Source organism: Carassius gibelio, chromosome B15, assembly GCF_023724105.1.
Source record: "Carassius gibelio isolate Cgi1373 ecotype wild population from Czech Republic chromosome B15, carGib1.2-hapl.c, whole genome shotgun sequence".
Lineage (NCBI taxonomy): Eukaryota > Metazoa > Chordata > Actinopteri > Cypriniformes > Cyprinidae > Carassius > Carassius gibelio.
Window position 1 is genome coordinate 3,598,938 of NC_068410.1, and position 20,241 is coordinate 3,619,178.

At 37.3% G+C, this 20,241-nt stretch overlaps 1 protein-coding gene across 6 annotated transcripts in view; it reads right to left on the reverse strand.

The window, feature by feature from the left end:
* Positions 1-20,241, reverse strand: part of LOC127972942 (sodium/calcium exchanger 2-like) — a 202,068-nt gene that overhangs the window by 13,551 nt on the left and 168,276 nt on the right. For all 6 annotated transcript variants that reach the window (XM_052576958.1, XM_052576956.1, XM_052576955.1 and 3 more), the window contains exons 2-7: positions 13,948-14,408; positions 8,540-8,677; positions 5,301-5,528; positions 4,000-4,344; positions 2,564-3,019; positions 198-574 (exon numbers count right to left, since the gene is read on the reverse strand). In XM_052576958.1, coding sequence (XP_052432918.1) covers positions 198-574; positions 2,564-3,019; positions 4,000-4,344; positions 5,301-5,528; positions 8,540-8,677; positions 13,948-14,316 — 1,913 coding nt within the window. In that variant the 5' untranslated portion in view covers positions 14,317-14,408. The remainder of the gene's footprint in view (positions 1-197; positions 575-2,563; positions 3,020-3,999; positions 4,345-5,300; positions 5,529-8,539; positions 8,678-13,947; positions 14,409-20,241) is intronic.

Genomic DNA, 20,241 nt, shown 5'->3' on the forward strand with positions numbered 1-20,241 from the left:
ACCCCAAATACACTAGGAACTGCCTAACTATCTAGTGACCACACAGAACACCCTAGCAATTTTCTAGAAACCACTCAGTATCCACTTTCTTAGAAACCTTTGAGTTATCACTCGGAACACCCTTGCATTGTGGAAGTGAGTTTTTGCACAGACATACACTGATTTCTTCCGTCTTGTCTTGTGTCTTTCACACTCACGTTGTCTGGTCGTTGGTGAATTCCAGCTCTCCGTGCGCGTCTTCGTAGTCTACCCCTCCCCCTTGGGCCGTGCCGTTCTCTGTGTGGTATGGAATGATCACGGTTCCGCGTGCGCCAGAGTTCCGGACCACCGTTACCTCCATGGTTCCCACACTCTCGCTCACTCGCACCAGGCGGTCTGTGAAAGTGAAGATCCCTGCGTGGTCGTCGTCCAGGATGGTGACCGTGGCCATCAGCGGTTCCACCAGCCGGGCCTTGGGAGCCTGAGCCGCGTCATCACTCTCAAACATACCCTCCGCATCACCGACACGCAGGTTCAGCAAACGCACAAAGAAGTGTTCGTCTTCCTCAAAGATGTCATCATCGATGATGCCCACCTAGAAAGAAAGACAGACTTTCAGTAAAATGGTTCTGCTTCAGTAAAGCTCAGAACATGCACAGATCCAGTTCTTGGACATAGTACATTAGGGACTTAACATTCATCTCACATGGATTTGTAGAGCTCTGACATCTCTGATCAATGTGTCCATCACTCTAAATCCTTTCTAAGTCTTTTTGGCAGAGAGTCACTCAACCAGTGACAGACACTACAGCACTGTTGCCTTGGATTTACAGCCCTGTCCGTCTCCGAAGAGTGGATGTTTTTTCTAAAGTTTTTTCTTTGTAAACTGTTGTTAAGGTACTTAAGCATTGTCCTTGGCAATTCTCCTGTTCATAAAAGATTCCTATTAATTGACATACAAGAACCAGTACTACTGTAGATTCAACCTTTTGGTTGAAGAACAAAGCTGGATCAAAATTTATATTTTGGACATGTTCTAAGAAAACTTACTTAGAAATCAACTTTCCTGCTAAGCTTGGATGTTTAAGACCATCCCAGTTGAGACCAGATCCACTAGCATGTATTTCAAGTTATTAACCAGCTAGACCAACTTAAAGCTGCACTCGGTAACTTTTAACGCTCTAGCGGTTAATAAACAGAACTGCTTGCGTCTTGCGGAAGAACATTGTAGCCGGAACTAATTCTCTCTGTTTATGTCTATGAAGAATCACAAAGGTACTGGGTTACTCCGCCGCGGTACCCCCGAAGCAATCTAAAATAGTCCGAATATAAACACTTATTATAGGTGCACCCTAGTGATTCAGGACCAGCTAAAAACACGGTTTGGAAAATGGATTCATGGTGTACTCGCTTATTATATACATTTTTCTACATTTTGAACACAAACAAAGTTACGGACCACAGCTCTGATTGGTTATTTTTACCGGGAGCGATGGAGTTTCTGCAAATGGCAATAGGACACTGGGAGGAGCCAGAGGAGCTTGATTTTTTCACAGATTATCTGTCTCATATTCTACTGTCAGGACATAATGACAGGTTTAATAAATATGTAAAAAAATATTTTTTTACAAAAGTTCCCTACTGCACCTTTAAACCAGCTAATGACCATAAATGAACCCATGTAAAACAACCTACTCTACTGCTTTCAGTTGGACCAAACTGTATGCTGTGGAAAAGCAGTATTCTTAGAAAACTTTGCCTAGAAAGCAACTTTCATGCAAAGTTTGGATAATTGAGACCATCCTAGTTAAGAAAATTATTCCAACTTAATAACCAGCTAATGACCATAAATGAACCCATGTAAAACAACCTACTCTACTGCTTTCAGTGGGACCAAACTGCATGCTGTGGAAAGCGGCTGATAATACTCAAGGACTTTATATATGGGTGCTAAGATCATCGTATTCCTACAATTCCTACGACCGCCCAGAACTAACACTATGCTTCGGAGTATTAAGATTTTTGAGAACCCATCCCCATTCAAGAATAGATCCATTAGCAAGGTAGTTCAACTTGTAAACCAGTTTAGACAAGCTTGGAAAAGCTAATGACCATCTACCAGTTTCATCTGGAACAAACTTGTAAGTTGTGGACATGTATTGAAAACCGAACATAGAATGCAACTTATTCAATGCAATATTTGGATACTTGAAACCATCCCACTCTATACAGGATCCACTAGTGCAGGGGTATCCAAACCTGTGCCTGAAGGGCAGAGTTTAGCTCCATCCATAATTAAACACACCTGAAGCTTATCAAGGTCTTCTGACTCACTAGAAACTTCTAGGAAGTGTGTTGGAGCTGAACTGTGCAGGACGTTAGCCCTCCAGGAGCAGCACTGGACACCCCTGCACTGGCAGTTAATCAAATTAATTAACCATCTAGAATAGCTTGGACCAACTAATGACCATAAATGATCCATTTGAACAAAGTAAATGGATAGTAAAGGGATTCAACTGGTAGGTTACGGTTTTCAGAAGGATTTTTCAGCCCATTTTTATTCTCTCCTTTCACTCCTCCTCACCTTAATTTCTTTCCTGGTTTCTCCTGGTTTGAACACCAGAGTCCCTTCGCAGTACTCATAATCTGAGCCGGCATTGGCTGTGCCATCTTCCGTACAGTAGTCAACGTAGAAAGTGCTCTCCCCCAGGCCTCCTCGACACACCACGGGTATCTTGATGGTGCCGCAGTTCTCCATGCACTGAGTGTGTGTGCTCTCGAAAGAGATGTGGCTGCAGACGGCCAGGTCATCCTCATCTGAAGCCTCATCGCAGCCTGCCACAACAGCACGGCGAGCGTGATCTGCTGCATGTTTCTTCAACACATTACCGGCCCCGATCATCATGCGCGTGGCCTGGACACGGTAAAAGGCGCGACTTTTCTGCTGATGGAGGAGGGCGTAGTAGTTGGCCAATTCCACCAGCTGATCAAACTCCTTATCTGGGTATTTCTGCTTCAGGTCCTTCAGGATCCGGATCACCTGCCCAGACACATTCAAAGGTCAAGGAAAGTGCTGTGCAATGAAAGTTCTGTCATCGTTTTCTCATCTTCACATTGCTCCAAACCAGAAAATGAAAGTAGCTTTCAAATCTAAAAGTTTGCGAATATTTAAACTTGATCCATTAAGACCTAATATGCAAAGTTTGGCGTCAATGAAACCAAACAGCATTGGCTCTCGCACATCATGATTCATTGACAATTGTGAATTAGATCTGAGAACTACAGTAAGAGTAAATATTTTTTTCCAAACAACTTGGCCTGTTCCCCACATTAAGCTATTCCTTTCCTTAAGAAGAATTGGAATATTGCTCTTTAGCCATTTGGACTTCTTTTATGGATATTTTTTTGATTGAGCACAATATGGGGCATTGTAATGGAAAAATATGAGATGGAAGAAAAAAATGCATTTCAATGCTTTTGCATTACGTTCTCTTGCAAAGTTCAAATTTGCCCTTAAATGCAAAACTTTTCAAATTCTCTCGCAAAAAATACTGTGTTCCTTAAATGAATGCATTTAGCAGACACTTTTATTCAAAGTGACTTACATTGCATTCAGGCTAACAATTTTTCCTAATATGTGTTCCCTTGGATTTGAATCCCCAACCTTGCGCTTGCTAAAGCAGTGCTCTACCACTTGAGCTACAGGAACATTTAAATAAACTCAGAGTGGAATAATCTTTCAGTAACAATCCAAAGCATTGAAATATTATTCCAATATAATCCTCCCGTCTCATTTATTTTTTTTATTTCAAATATTTGCGAGCAAATGAAAAGTTTCTCGGCTTTATATGGATAGGCAAAGTTTTTTGGAGTTACACAAAAATACTTTACGAGAGAACGTACATGCATTTAAAATTTTCCTTCCATCACCTCAGCATAATTTTTAGTACAGTGAACTTCCTTTTGAGTATTGATGTAATAAATGTTCATGTTTAAATGACTGTGTTTGTCTTTTCTCACTTCTTTACGGCTCTCGTCCAGGTCCTTGGCACCATCCATGTAAACAGTTGTGCTGTTGGAGTTGGGTAGAGTTGGCATGGTGCCTGCTATGTTGCCGGTTCCATCCTGGCAATGTTCCTGTGTGCCGATCCCTATGGCTCCGCCCCTCAGTGGAAACTTGCCGTCCAGCATCATCTCCATACCTTTGGGGGTCATGTCCCCCTCGGTCTCCACAACAACCCCTGTCCTTTTGTCGGCACGGTAGCGCTTGGACATGTATTTGTAGAAAAGGAGGCGCCGGTCAGCGATCCAGGCCAGAATCACACAAACAGGGAAATAGCAGAGAGTGACCAGAGCCTCCCATACCTACAACACACACATGTCAATCCAGCAAACACTAAGTAAACAAATTAGTGCTTAAAAAACAATATGAGACCACAGCATGCCAAAAAAAAATAATAATAATGGTAAAACAACAACAACAACAACCCAAGCAAAAAGGACTTGCTACATGAAACTTTAACAGACAGAGACAAACAGCATACTACCAGCTTGCTTCACCATGATTCAGATGACTCAATATGGTCTTGTTGTCTAAGTACCAGTAGATAAACAACATTTATACTAATGCTATGTGACTTGGTAAAGAAGAAACTGTTTGTCACACACATATTGTACTTGTAAATATGAGCAAGTTTCCCAACATTTCCCAATTTCAAGTTTAAAAAATAAATAAAAATTAAGCAGGTAAATATGTTTTTGGCACTGTTTTTCATTATTTTCATTACATTTATGCATGTTTCACTGCCAAATTCTCATAAACATAATGTGTCCAGACAGCTACTTTGGTTTCCGGTAATTTTCAGTGTTCTCAGTGGTGATTCTCATTAGGGTATATCATTATTTTTCACATTTTAGTAATGAGAAAGATATTTTTTTAGCCATTCACTGATGAGATTTGGGATTATCTTAATTCTAAAACAGGGTTCATTTTATTTTTCTCTCTCTCTCTCTCCCACTCTCACACACACAAAAAAAGTGGGTTCATCCCATAGGTGTAATGGTTTTTATAATGTAGAAACTGTATATTCTATGGCCCTTCACCAACCCTACACCTAACCCTAACCCTCACAGGAAACTTTGTGCATTTTTACTTTCTCCAAAAAACTCATTCTGTATGATTTATAAGTGTTTTGTAAAATGGGGACATGGGTTATGTCCTCATAAGTCACCCTCTCCTTGTAATACCTGTGTCATACCCATGCCATTATACAGAGTTGTGTCCTGATATGTCACAAAAACAAGAGCACACACACACACACCTCCACGACTCCAGGTGAGATGATGGCCAGAATCAGGTAGAGCCAGATGTAAGCAAAGATACTCCAGAAGGCGGTGATGAAGAAGACTCTCAGATGTTTGATCTTCCTCACTTCACCATCAGGAATCACCCACACACAGATTCCAATAATCACAAACATGTTAAAAGCAGCGCTGCCCACGATGGTGCCCGGACCCAGCTCACCAGATTCAAACCCATGACCACACACCTGAAACACACACACACACACAAACACATGACAAACTCAATCACAATGTATCTGATGCTTAACATGGAGTTTGGACCAATGAGATTTCACTATGGGCGGAGCTACAGTGCATGACACAACAAAAATTTGACTAGGAAAATTTATGAGAATTTTTTACGTGGCAATTGGAAACATAAAAGCTTTCAATTGATTATCACCAGTGTTATTTCAGTATTATACATCCTATAATGTTACATTTACATTTAGTCGTTTAGCAGACACTTTTATCCAAAGTGATTTACGAACGAGGACAATAAAAGCAATCAAATCAACATAAGAGCAATAATGTGTACTGTAAGTGCTCAAACAATCTCAGTCTAATGCAGTACATGTTGCAAGGGGTTTTTGTCTGATGGTTTGCTTTTTATAGTTAATAAAAAGAAAACAAGTAGATAGAATAGAAAATGAATAGAGAACACTAGTGTTAGAGGGTTATTTTTTATAAATAAAAAGAAAACAAGTTGAAAAGAATAGAGAATGCTAGCATTAGAGGGTCGATTTTCTTTTAAATAAAATAAGTAGCATAGAAATGGAATAGAGTGCAAGTGTTTGAGGGTCAAGTTATTTATTAATATTTTAAATTATATTTTCAGGTTTTACTTTTACTTACGATTTAGCAATTTTGTTATGTACTTATGAATTAGTTATATTTGTTCAAACATTTATATTTTTTTAATCCAGATTGGGTATTTTTTGTAAATAACATTACTTATTTCATTACACGTAGTAACAACTCCAACATTTCCAATTCTTGTTTTTAAGAAAAATAAAATTTTGAATACATTTTTAATTTGTTATTATTTATAAACTTATTTTTTCATTATTTTTTTAATATTTTGATATTTTACGTTTTTCATCTATTATTTGCATTTTATCACAGCTTTTCAGGGTTCAGTAGATAAAAACACTTTTTAATAGTTTTTATTTAACAATAAGGTGATTGCATTTTATTTCCGACAAAGTTAATGTTTATTATGTGCCATCATGTTAAAGTGACAGCATACCCAAATCAATGCAAAACTTGAGTTTTGGATGTTGTAAGTCTGAGTTTGTAGTCTTTTCAAATTGAACGGAGTGCAGAATTCAGTCTATAGAAACACATCAGTGTTTAAAAGCTTGAATTAAATGAAATAGCAATCAGATCAATTAAACAACTGGCAGATTCTGTCACTTTCCATTCAACATCAGATCAGTGGATGTTGTTCACATTCAATAGCATTTAATGTTCATGCAAGATATGTCCCATTCACTGAAACATCCTTGAAAACAAAGCGAATGTCCTTGGGTAAGATAAAATAGATGCATGCAGGTGTTGGTTATCAGTGTGTGTGATATCTCTATATTGACACAAGCACAGAGCGGCGAGCCTTTGGGATCGGTCTGTGACAAACAGATATTTCACCCCGTGCCTGCTTTCCAGCTGGGCTTGCAATCAGATTTCACACTTCTGATGCCAAAAAATCACTGACTGCTCCACCTTCACTGAAGACTGCAGAATCTCAAGATGAACGATGCATTGTGATCACATTGTTTAGATGCGTTTGCCTTACAACAATAATTGTGCTGTGTGTGTGAAACCCTTGACGGACGTCCTAACACATTCGTTCTCGTGATGCAGAGTCACAAACTACATGCAGAGACAAATGTTAGGCAATAAAGCTCAGCTTGACGTACTAAATGTTGTCCGATGCAGCGGTGCGTGTCTCCCGCTGCCAGACTTACACAGATCTGAGACTGTGGACGTGTCGATCCCATGCAGTGGACGAGGAACGAACCAGAAGAGTTCTGTCTCATTAATAAACATGATCTAGACCCTCATTAGCAGGAGCTGTGATCTGCAGGCTAGATCTTACACAGCATGAGTCATGCTAACTATCTCCATCAAGAAGGGCCCTGTTTAACCCATCAACATGGTTTAACAAACACTATTTGTTGTTCTGTTTTAACAGGCTACTGAAACATGAAGTGCCCAGTTAGAAAGTAACAAGAGAAAGAGTGAAATCGCCTCTAAAATGTAGAAAATCAGGTCAATATCCAGACAAGAAAACCAGATTAGGACTGACAAACCAGCATAGACTTGTTTAAGTTTAGGGTTTTTTGTATCAGTAATGTACTAAACTAAAAAAGAAAAAGAAAAAGAAAAAAGAAAATTAGAAGAAATTAATCATTTTCACTCAAACAATTACAAAGAAACAGCTACTGTTATTAAATTATTGTTTTTTTATATTTTTAATTAGTTTACATTTTTAATATTTTCCATTTTTATTTTTATTAATCTTTATACTTTTTTTAAACATTTTTATTCCAATTTTAATTTTAGTCATCAAAATAAAAGTGAAACTTTAAAAACTTTTGCATTTTTCATTTTTTTTTTTATTTCGAGTATCAGAAACATTTTTTAATAGTTTTATAGCTCTATACAATTATCTTTGTTTTATTATTGCATTAAATATAATTCATTAAATTTATTAACTAAAAATTTAAAATGTATAAAAAAATACTGTGTATTTTAATTTAAATTCGTATATTTTCTGTTTTAATGAAAATTTTAAGGTTTAAAATTTTTTTGTGTGTGTGTGTGTTTATGGTATTAAGCAGTTGGAGGCAGGTAGTATAAGGACTTTCTCACTTTATAAAGTTTATTGTATTAGAAAAAAAGTGCTTCTTTGAGCAAGATGAATCACTGTGCATTTTTAATTGCAAAATGTTCTCATAGCTTAAAGCCACAAAATGTATATTTTAATTACATGAGTCTATAAATTATGGATGGATCATGCTTCAATACAAACTGAACGATCAGACAAAGCGCCATTTAAATTATGAGTGGTAACCCTGCTAATGAAATAGTCAAACCTCAGGCTACACTAATGAGGGTTTATCCATCTGCTGTGAATGTAATTAGTGGTAATGCAGTTAATTGTTACAAAGGCCTTCTCAACTAGCACATTTAGTCATTTTAAAGTCTCACCCACCTCAATGACCGACAGGAGGATCTCAGGGGCGGACGATCCCAGAGCCATCAGAGTCAAATTGGACACGGTTTCGTTCCAGATTCTCACGGTGGCCACTGACGTTTCTCCATTTGGCATTGTGATGGTCACCTCTTTCTCCTGAGAGATCAGAAAGGAACATATGAAGGATGCAGTCAGCTAGTTATTACTGCTAAGCAAAAGCCTGACAGGTTTTAGCAGCAAAGTCATGGACCATTCAGGATTGATTTGACAGGATTCAGAAATGGCATTCAAATTTGAATGCAAGCTAAAAATGGAAACAATCCTGAATTTTAAATACAAGTACATATACTACTTCTATCTGAATATATAAAGGGACATTTCTGGTTTTAGCATTATGTGATCTTCAGACAGTCTTCTTTAAATACTTTAAGCATCAACTCTTTGACCATTGAAAATACATACAATTTAAAACTATTTGCACGTAGAGTCGCATTTAGATCTCCATATCTCTGGAACTGAGCAATATAGGGCTTTAAAAATACACATACTAAAAGAAAAGTTTGTTAATTGTTAGAATCTAAAAGAATATTGAGATACTTTTTATACTTATTGAGTTAAGGGAATGCAAACTTTGGAGAAACAACATTTTTGCCACCTTTTTGTTTTGATCGAGGTAAACGAGATACATTTCAAAACATTCCTTTTTAAAATAAATAAATAATAAATAAAGCTATATGCAAAGTGATCCATATTTAGAACTACTTAGGGCCTCAAAAATGTACAGTATATTCCAAAAGAAAAGTTTGTTGAGAACCAGAATGTACATTTCTTGAGTTACAGGCTTGCAAACTTTGAAAAACTTATATTTTTGGATGCAATTGTGAAAGAAGACACATTTCTTGTTTCAGCATTATTTATTCTTCAGATATTACTCTTAAAAAAAACTGTATACAAAGTGATCTGGTTTATGACCACTGAAAATGTGGACAATTTACATCTGATACCACACCGAGATCTTTATATCTCTGGATATGAACCATACAAAAATGAAGATACCACAAGGCAAGTTTTTTAAGTTTTTTAATCATTAATACTTCCTTATAGTTATAGTTATAGACATAGAATTGAAACTTTGGTGAAAAGACAGTGATTTTCCCCATTTTTGGACTGTTACCACTGGCATACGAAGCAAAAAAGATTGCAAAAGTCAATATATTTTGCTAAAAGACTAAAGTAATGATAAAATAAAATAATTGTTTCCTAAATTAATTTTCTTCCACTAGTAATTTAGCTTCAAAGCTCAGGTGAAAACTGTAATTTTAACCCCCCTCTGGATGGAAATACTGGATTACTTAGTAAATATTCATCCACGGCAATACATATTTTGGCTTTCACCAGAAAAATGAAATAAAACTTACTAACCTCTAAACTTTGGGCCAGGGAAATTTCAGAAATTTGGTTGATTTGCCATTACGTTGTTCAGTTGATTGATTGCTAATGGTTTGTTGAGGCTTATCACTGCTCCTAAAGCAGTCATTTGTTGGCAGAAGGCTGCAATTTTATTTAAAAAAAATTCTGTGCACTATGGCAAAGTTCTTTTTGTTTTCCAGTCTACTAAAACGATGCCAAACTGTATCAAAACCCTCAGGCACAGACACCCAGCACACTCACTCTCCACAACTCAATAACGCTCCTGAAGCACCGGTTTGCTGTCAGGACTCGTAATTCTGGCATTGTTTTTTTATTGTTAAGACTTTCATTGCACCCGGAGTCAGTCAAACTGTCATGGTTCAGTTGTTTCTTTTGAGATGGAAGAGTTCAAGTGTAGTTTTTCAGCCTGGAGGCTCTAAAGTGTGTGTGGCGCAGCCTCTGATCCAGGGCTGGAAATGCTTTTCCTTTAATAACTTGCAACTCGCATATTAGAAAGAATGACTGCTGCTCACAATGATGCATCTAAAGCGGTCTGTGCATGGATAGATGAAATGACTCAAAGCAAGAAAGGACACAGAGCTCTGATGCTGGATTCTTTTATTTTCTTTATGACTCAGAGTTGCTCTGTGTGCATCGTCAGTGCTAATATGCACCAATTCTGATCTTGTTTAATAGATGCAGACAGCAAAAGTGGTAAGTTTTGGCATGCTCAAAATGTGCACATCTTAACATAATAAACAGTTCAGAGATGTTTCCAAATATTAGCTGTGTGCACAAGGCAAACGCAGCTGCTGACAGGCCATACACACTCTCTACAACACTTCTTTGTGTCCTTCCTTCGCTAACGTCTCCTGACTATTTTTGTACATCTCTGGTGCCATTTCACACTTGCATTCACCGTGACCCTGCAGAGGCATCCTCATGTTTTGACAAGGGTGCATGAGGCTTGTTTCTAAGGGACGCTCTGATTAATGAGGTAGACTCAAAGCTGTTGGCTTTGATTTTGCAAAGGACGAAAGGCTGATTTACTCATCACAGAGAGAAAGAGTCACTGGCTCCTCATTAAAGATCTATGCTGGCCAATACACTAAAAATCCTTTCCTAGTTTGGTGTTTGTAAATCTATAGTTATGCTATGTTATCACCATATCTTGAATTCAATGTTTTTCAACTTCATTTCTTTTAGCTAGCACAGGTTTTGTTTTTCGTATAACATTTTTTTTTTTTTTTACGTCTGGTCATTTTTGATCATGTAAGTTAAATTATTTTTTTTAAGAACACGTTTATGTTATTTTGTTTGTTTTATTAATGTTATTTTAATATCAGTTATAAACTATAGCTTTTATCAATATGTTGAATGCTTTTATTTTTTTCCATTTTTTATTTTGTAGTATAATTGTTTTTGATTACAATTTTTATTAGTTTTATATTTTTTTAAAATAAAAATGTATAGTCGTATTACTTTTTAATTAAGCTTTAATTATTTTAGTACTACTTTTTAATATTTTATGTTATTTCAGTCAATGTTTATTTCATTTTAAACAATGATTTATACTTTATTTGTTTTTAGTTTTAGTTTGCTAGATTTTTATTTTAATACAAATACAAAAAATAGTTCAATGCATCAATGTGTCAACACTTTGAGGGTTTTTGTATATTTCCCCTGGGTTCGTGATTATCTACTAAAGATTATAAATGTGAATGTGACATTATGTATTAAATCTGATGCTCCTAAAACCCAATGTGATACAGTTTATTATGTGATAAATGATTAGCTTAATTGATTATAAAGCACTGGCCGACGATGATGAAGCACAAATCCATTCTGATTTAAAATTATTATTACTTTATAAAGATTTATTTTTTATTTAGTTAAAAATAACAACACTGACAAACTGGAAAGCAAATGTTGACTGTGCCATGATGGTGCAGAATTATTCATTTTGTTTTACTGTATTCCATTTTTGTTTATTAAAGTTTTTTTGGAGTTAAGATGCTAGCTGTGTGCATTTCCTACACCTGGCTACATTTCAAACCCCTTGTAATTCTGTTTAAAGCCAGAGATTTGGATTTTGTTATTTACTTTCTGGCTGACAAACTTAAATTACTGACAAAATAAAAGAGCTAAAGGAAAACTAGGCTCCTTTCGAAAAGCATTTTGGCTAATTTTCCTCTTTCGACAGGTTTATGGCGCATGAGTCAGCGGAGGTGATAAGAGTAGGCGATCTACCCTTGACAAGTGTTGACGAGTCAGTCGTTTTAGCAGAAAGAAAGAGAAAAAACATCAAGCACACTGCAATCATTTGCATCCTATTAAACATTCAGTCGCTGCAGAAACAGTCACGATTGTTTTTATTTTAATAACAGCAATTACTAGCTAAACTGAGCTCTGGTGAAGGTTATGCTTTTAAAGAAAGAGTTCACCCAAAACTGAAAATCCTGTCATTGTTAACTCGCCCTCGTGTCGCATCAAACCAGCATGCAGTTTCATGAATCTTCACTCCGCTTTTTTGTCATAAAAAACAGTCCAGAAGGGCTGTCAAGCTTCAAAACATAAAATAAACCATCAAATAAAAAGGCTCATGCTCTACCTATAAAGCCCAGTAAGTCATCTGAAGCCATGACTGCTTTGCATGAGGATATTATTCAATATAATTGTATACATTTTAACAAATGCACCAGTTTGAACATGCATTATGGATGAATATCAACTTAAATTGTGACAGACACTTTTATCCAAATCAACTTACTATACATTTTATTCAATATGTGCATTTTATCAGATCATGCATTCCCAAGGATTCAAACCTATGACCTTGTCATTGGCATCACCATCCCAGTTGAAGACATGAAAACAGACTACATTTATTACACTTTTACAATGTTTTTGTCCTTTCTTGATACTCATACTCACTTTCAACTGGTTAATATGCTTCGTTTTGCAAGAAGCTGCTATAAAATGCTCATTTTTGCATAAACATGACTGCATCTGGGTTTGGAAGGACATGAGAATGCATAAAAATACTATTTCTTTAACAAATGAAAAATTAAACAGTTATGTGCAAATTGTTCAAAAATGTTGTTCGGTTAATGAACCCAACAATAAAACATCTGAGATTATGTTAAATGATTTAGTACTGGTCAATTAATTCTAAAGTGAGGCATAAGAACCTGTTTACCTTGGAAAATAAAACATAAATCTTCATTTTCTGCCTCATAAACCCACCATGCTTGTAGACACAAACACCACTATCAGAAAATAAAGGTACAAAAGCTGTGTCAGGGGTGCTGTCCTTTCACAAGATACTAATGAGCATCTTTAAGGTAGGGCTGAGTGATATGGACAAAAAAAAAAAAAAAAAAACTTTTTTTCCCATATCTTAATAAAACAAGTTAAGGTTCAGAACATGAAGTCAAATGTAACCAGACCTCTACTGCTGTCACTTTAAGACTCAATGCTAAAATGTATGTTCCTGTGGCTAAGAGGAAGAGCATTGCCTTAGCAGCGAAAAAAGTTGTGGGATTAATTTCCATGTATCACACATACTGGTAAAAAAAAATGCATAAATGTAAATGCACAGATCCAATACTGTTACACATGGATTTTCATTCATATAAGACCAGACTGAATGTCTTTATGAGGATATTTGAAATAATTTTGTGTGCATTTTTCCATTTGCAAGAGCACCCTCAAGAGAACTCAAGTTTTGCATTTGTGCACCATATGAGAGAGCTAAAGTGTTCTCTTTCACATCTTTTTGCACTTGAATGTTTTTAAATCACATAAAAAATGCACACCAAGGAATCAAAATGTGCATGTCTTATAGAATCCACAGCTCTTAGAAATTTGGAACTGCTTCTCGATACCCAATCCTAGTACTAAAATGCACCTTTTAAGGGTCTAACAGCTTTTGTACCTATTTTCCTGAAAGTTTTTGTACCTTTTTGTCTGATTCTGTGAATAAAATTAGCCAGTAAGTGCAAGACGAGACCCACCTGTGAGGTGATGACCTCTATAGATGCCATGAACCTATCAGCGATGATGGACACCCCCAGAAACATGTACATGAGAGAGACAAAATACACGATGGCCCGGACAATCTGCTCTCCCAGGCTGGGATTGATGGGCTTCCACACGGGCAGCAGGATTCCAGGATTGCATTCCACCAGTTGATTGCACTTTTTTTTCGTTGTGACCCCATCGCTGTCATCGGTCACGTTACTGTAAAGTTCTGATGGAGCTTCTGGAGCGACGGAGGGCTGGAGAGACGGTTCTTCCCACTGGGATTCAGGAGAACAGGATGGAGGCAGAGAAAGGAAGAGGATGAGAGACAGGAGGAGGATGGGAGAGGAAAACGGTGCCATGACCTCGCTCCTCAAAAGGCTTCAGAGTTCAGAGGAGGAGAAGAACTAAAGGAGGCGATGCAAGACGGAGAGGAACCAGCCCACCAGGTGACCTGGAAAGAAAAGAGTGGAGAAAAGAGAAAACCGTAAAATAAATGAATATCATCATCAGAAAAACAAATCTTATGCAGTGCTCACAATTCAACATAAATATCTCCCAGCTGCAGTGCTGTAAAGCTCGCTTTTATAGCAGAGTAAATCAAGTAGGTGATTATAAAAAAATATGTGAGATGCAGAAACAGACCTTGGTAGAATAAAAGGCTGCGTAGGCAACGCAAATGATTGCTTTCTTGAGGTGAAACATGGTTACAAGGACAACAGCTTCTTGCTGATGATGATGGACGTGATGCTTTTCTAAGAGCTTAGCAACAGGACATTGAGCCTTTGAGTCAAATAACAATGAAATACGTGTAGAAATGCTGCCAGGATGGAGGATTATGTCCTCTGCAGGTCTCAGAGAGGGACATCTGTGGATGCGAGGCTTTTTATTAGCTCAAATACTCAAAAACCTTTCTGTACTTGCACAAGGTCAGGCAAACCAGAGGAAACTTGAATGCACAGATATTGCTCTTTCACAGCTTTACAGACTCAAAATGCGGTACTCAGTTGTATTTTATTGCAAACGTTAACTTTGTCTGGGATTGTTCAATGCAAGAAGAGAAAAAAAATGCAACTGAAACAATTGTGGATGAACATAAAAAAAAAATTAATTTAAATTTAAATTAAATTTTTTTTTTAAAGAGTTTTAAAGAGTTTTAAAGTGAATGTGGATAAGAAACAATTGATGACTTGTTTCAGACTTAGGTATCTTGGCAAATACAAGCACATTACTGAGATTTCATACCTGAGATTTATTGTATTTATTTATTTATTTAAATTTTTTCCTAGAAGAAAATATGTCAATATGTTTTCATTGAATCTTATTGTTGTCTGGGCGGATTTGATATTTGCAAGATCTCATTTGAGTATTTTCCTTCATAAGAATGATTTTGATTTGAATGCAAGCATTTCTTATCACATTCTCCCATCTAATTTTATTATATATATATATATATTGTGACGAGTCAGCTGCCTCCTCCCTGATTATCACCGGCACCCCGTCCTAAATCGCCGCCCTTCACCAGGCTCCCGACTGGAGTGGGTGTGTGAGAGGAGGGGCGCTGGACGAGTCAGGGCTGGCGGCGTGTGATGGGGCACACCTGATGTGAATGGAGCCTCATCCCCGCCGCTGTTTAAAAGCCCAACGCGCCTCTCCTCAGGAGACCGGTCTCTTCCCCGTGCATGCACACTGGTGTCCTCGTGGGTCCAGGAAGGGTGCGTTGAGGGACTCCCGCGCCACCAAGACGTGAGCTGCCGGACCCGCGATCCGGAGGAGAACCGCACCCGTTTACACGGCCGACGGGCCAGGATGCCGGGCCGTCCATCCCCTACCAGCGCCGCGGCCGACGAGAGAGATGCGGCCGCTAGGAGAAGCCGCCGCCCCTCGCGCCCCGGACCAAGGAGGGGAGCGCGTGCGGCCGCCGGACTCCGCCCCTTGCCTGGACCCTTCCTTGATGAACACTGCCCGACCTACACAAATCCCGCAGCACGACGAGGACACCAGATTCCCTGTTATTTTGGACACTTTCCCCCTTTGGCCACTTTTATTCCCTGTTATTTTATGATTTCTGTTAATAAAAGCCTCTCCGAGGCCTGACGCCACGCCCACTGTGTCTGTCTTGTGCTCCTCCCGTGACACTATATATATATATATATATATGACATATATATATATATATATTTTTTTTTTAGGTTTAAGTCATATTTCATGTATTTTTTTTTTTGTAAAAAAATAAAGTTTATATAGCTTTTATTATTTCAGTAATTTAAGTTTTTCATGTAATATATTTATTTTATCAGCTTTATTCAATTACCAAAAATTCTTAATAGTTTTAGTGTACAATAAAACACTTCTTTTAGTGTATAATAAAACATTTCTACCTTTTTTATCTAATATATTTAACTTTTTTCAATTCTCATTTTTTTTTATAGTTTTAGTTAACAATAAAATATAGTAAATAATAAGTTTAATTTCTAAAATTATGTTTTAACAGCTTTATTTCATTTACTGAAGATGATTTTAATACAATAAAACATTTCTAATGCTTTATATGTTTAAGTGTAATTTATAATATTTATGTTTATTAATATGCTTTATATGACTTACTGGATATTATTTTAAAAGTGATTGTTTTAGTGAATTTTAGTTAATTTTATTAAGTTTAATATCTTTATTTCATTTGCCATAATTTTATTTTCATAGTTACAGCTTCAGTGAACATTGTTTAGTACTACTACGAAATTTCAGGAGAAACATTTGAGACAATTCTCCTGAGCTTTAAAAGAGCAAACTTTGAGCAATCTGACAGCAGACGTTGTTATTCTGACACATCCGAGCGCTATTTTGAGGTTGTTTCTCTTTCCAGAAGCACACTCTCAGTCTAATGCTGATCTATAGCACATCAGCGAGCGAGAGAGGGCACCTCCATCTCTCTTTAAATACAATTTTACAGACACTTAAATGTTTCTAAATTCAGAGCACGCTATCCATACTCACTCGTCCTTCTATTTCCTCCTATTGTCTCTTTCTAAATGGCCTTATTCCATCACAGAGTAGCTCTGTGTCTAAAACAAAGTTTAGCTGCTCTCTCTGCTCTCGCTCAGAATACTAAACAGACAGACAGAGCGGCTTTGTGCTCGGGATTCATGCAGTGACGGGTTGCACGGAGGTTAGTGGGTTACCCCATCATTTCCCCTCATTACCAGAGCATCTCTCTCTCCTGACGTAACGCCATTCGTATGACTGCAGGCTTGTCAACTGCAGAGAACGAATCTCCCAATATAGCACCCTCACAGAGACTGAGTCATATTATGAGCTGAAATAACCAAGATGCAGAAGCTGTGTTCGTTTCTGCTGCAAAACCGGCTCAGGGACGAAACTTGCACGGAACTCATGTTTCTTTTAAAACGGCACATTAAGGGAGGTACAAAACAGATGCTCTGGAGATCTCAGATGAGTGAGCTGCATATGAGAATACTAAATGATAGACACTGAGAGACGCTGAAAAAATTAATGCAATTGAATAGGTTTGCATTTAGTCTACGCATATGTTTTTGCAACGTTTAGCATGCTAATAAAGCACATTAAAAGGAGAAGGAAAGAGTTGGGCATCAGTATTGGAGTCCGGCTCATAGATATTCCCCCCACAATTTGGGATGATTCCATAGCGACCCCGCAAAGGGCTGGTGAGTGTGACCCATCACAGAGAAATGGCGCAGAAAGACAGTCAGAAAGTCAGTAAAAAAATATTTGGAAATTGCAAATATTATATTATATTATTTATTATTTAAAATAAAATTAAGACAACTTTTAGTATTTTTTAAATAAATTTTTTTTGTAGAAATATTTATAGCATATTTATGCAGATTTGGAGAATGGATGCTCCAATGGATGTACTGCAGTGAATGGGTGCCGTCAGAATGAGTGTGCAAACAGCTGATAAAAACATCAGAATAATCCACAAGTAATCCATGCCACTACAGTCCATCAGTTAAGATCTTGTGAAGGGAAAAGCTGTGTGTTTGTTAAAAAATGACATTTTAACCTCAAACAGGTGTTTCTGGGCAAAAAACTCATCCATAGTTCATAATAACTCTTCCTCCAGTCAAAAAGTCCATCCTCTGTAGCCCTCTCTCATCAAAATCCTCTTTTTGCTTGTAAACAGTGCTTGATCTGTACAGATTTCTCTCTGGGTTTATACGAAATGACCTTTTCACAGGAGAAAGCAGTATTTTACGGCTAGAGGACTCGTATTTATAAACGTCTTAATGATGGAATTTTTTGTTTGTGTGTTTTTTTACAAACATGCAGCTTTTCACTTCACAAGATGTTAACTGATGGACTGGAGTGGTGTGGAATACTTGTGTAAGATTTTTTACCAGCTGTTTGGACTGTAATTTTGACGGCACCCATTCACTGCAGAGGATCCATTGTTGAGCAAACGATGTAATGCTACATTTCTCCAAATCTGTTCTGATGACGAAATAAACTCATCCACATCTTAAATGACCTAAGGGCAAGTACATTATCAGCAAATGTCCATTTTTTGGGATAAACTACTCCATTTAAACAGGCTTAATTTTTTTTGGACCTGGACATGTTTTCAAGAGATTAACCATAATGCACCTCTCTCTCTCTCTCTCTCTCTCTCTCTCCTCTGTCACACATACAAACATTCCAACGTGCGCAGTGATTCATCCATTTAGCTGTTTCAGCAAGTGCACTCACATGCCAAATCCAGTGTGCACTTACCACAGCACACATATCTCTCTCACACACACACACACACACACACACTGATGCAGCATTTCTTTTCAGGCTATTCTCAAACAGACTGAGAAGTTCACTCTTACATAAACAAGTTACGTGCAACTATTCAAACTAGCACTGATAGAGCATCTGAGCCACGGCGAAGCTAAACACAATTCTTTATTTTACCAAAATGCTTTCCGGAAACACTCAGCCATGGCTCATTTCAGCCGCTGACCTAGAGTCATCAGATAAATATGTGCAGCAATGAGAAACCTAAGGGCTTTTCCTTTCACACCCCAAAACTCACTACCCAGAGTCATTACAGACTGCACATACAGTCATTATAGACTCATCTGCTATTAAATCCAGCCTGAAAACATTTCTCTTTAGAGGAGCTTTTAGTTAACCAGTTCCCATTGTCAGTCCATTTTGTAGCTTGTACATTACTGGATCTTGTTTATGCACTGTCGCATCTTCTTGTTAGTCTTCTGTGTATATTTCACTCTGTGCCTTGAGGAGGCATTCTTGTTTTAATGTATTATCGTTAATTTTATTATTAAGAAAACAGAAAAACAATGCATTATGCACCAGGGTTATTATAGTTAAATAAATAGTAAGATTGAGGATACTCTCTCCAGAATGGTGGCACGCTACAGCAGATGGGATGAGAAGGAGAAGAATTGTTGAATAAAGTCATTATTTTTGTTTTCTTTGCACACAAAAAGTATTCTCTTAGCTTCATAAAATTACATTTGAACTACACCTGATGTCACATGGAATATTTTACAGATGTCCTTTCTACGTTTCTGGACCTGGGAACATTGCAGTTGCATTGCTGTCTATGGAGGGTCAGAAAGCACTCGGATTTCATCCGGAATATCTTTATTTGTGTTTGTATTTGTTGCATTTTTGGGTGAACTATACCTTTAAGCTTTGTCTACAGACTCACATAAAATATAAACAAATAAAAATGCATGCATAACCAAGGATTTTAAATACGTTTTAAGTATAATCAATACTAAACATTACACATGTTGACATAATATGCATTTAACCAGGAGATTTCCCCGGCGTGCATCACTGAGCATGTCAGTACACATTGACTGTGTGCTTTAAAAACACACTGTGACATTTTACGTTGCTGAATTAGGACTCGTAACCTAATTTGTCCTTTCTAGTACAAGAAGACAATACTCTAACAGCATCTTATCGTTTGCTAAAAGGAATCTGTGATGAGGGATGAAAGAAACATGGTTTCTGTTTACAAATTCATGTGCACAAAAGCCATGAATAATGCCTGGATTTGCAGCTTTTTGCTGCTAAAGACAGTAAGAAATTATGGGAAGAAAGGAAAGGGATTGAGACCTGATGCAAGCTTGGTTTTATTTCTCTCTAGAAGAAGCCTATATAGTGCATGTGCGTTAATCACTAATCTCCAGATGAATAGTGTTTTTTTCAATTTGCACAAGCATATCCACACAAAATGTGTCAAATCTGTGTTGGAAAAGAGAAAACAGAGGATTTGGGCTAAAAAT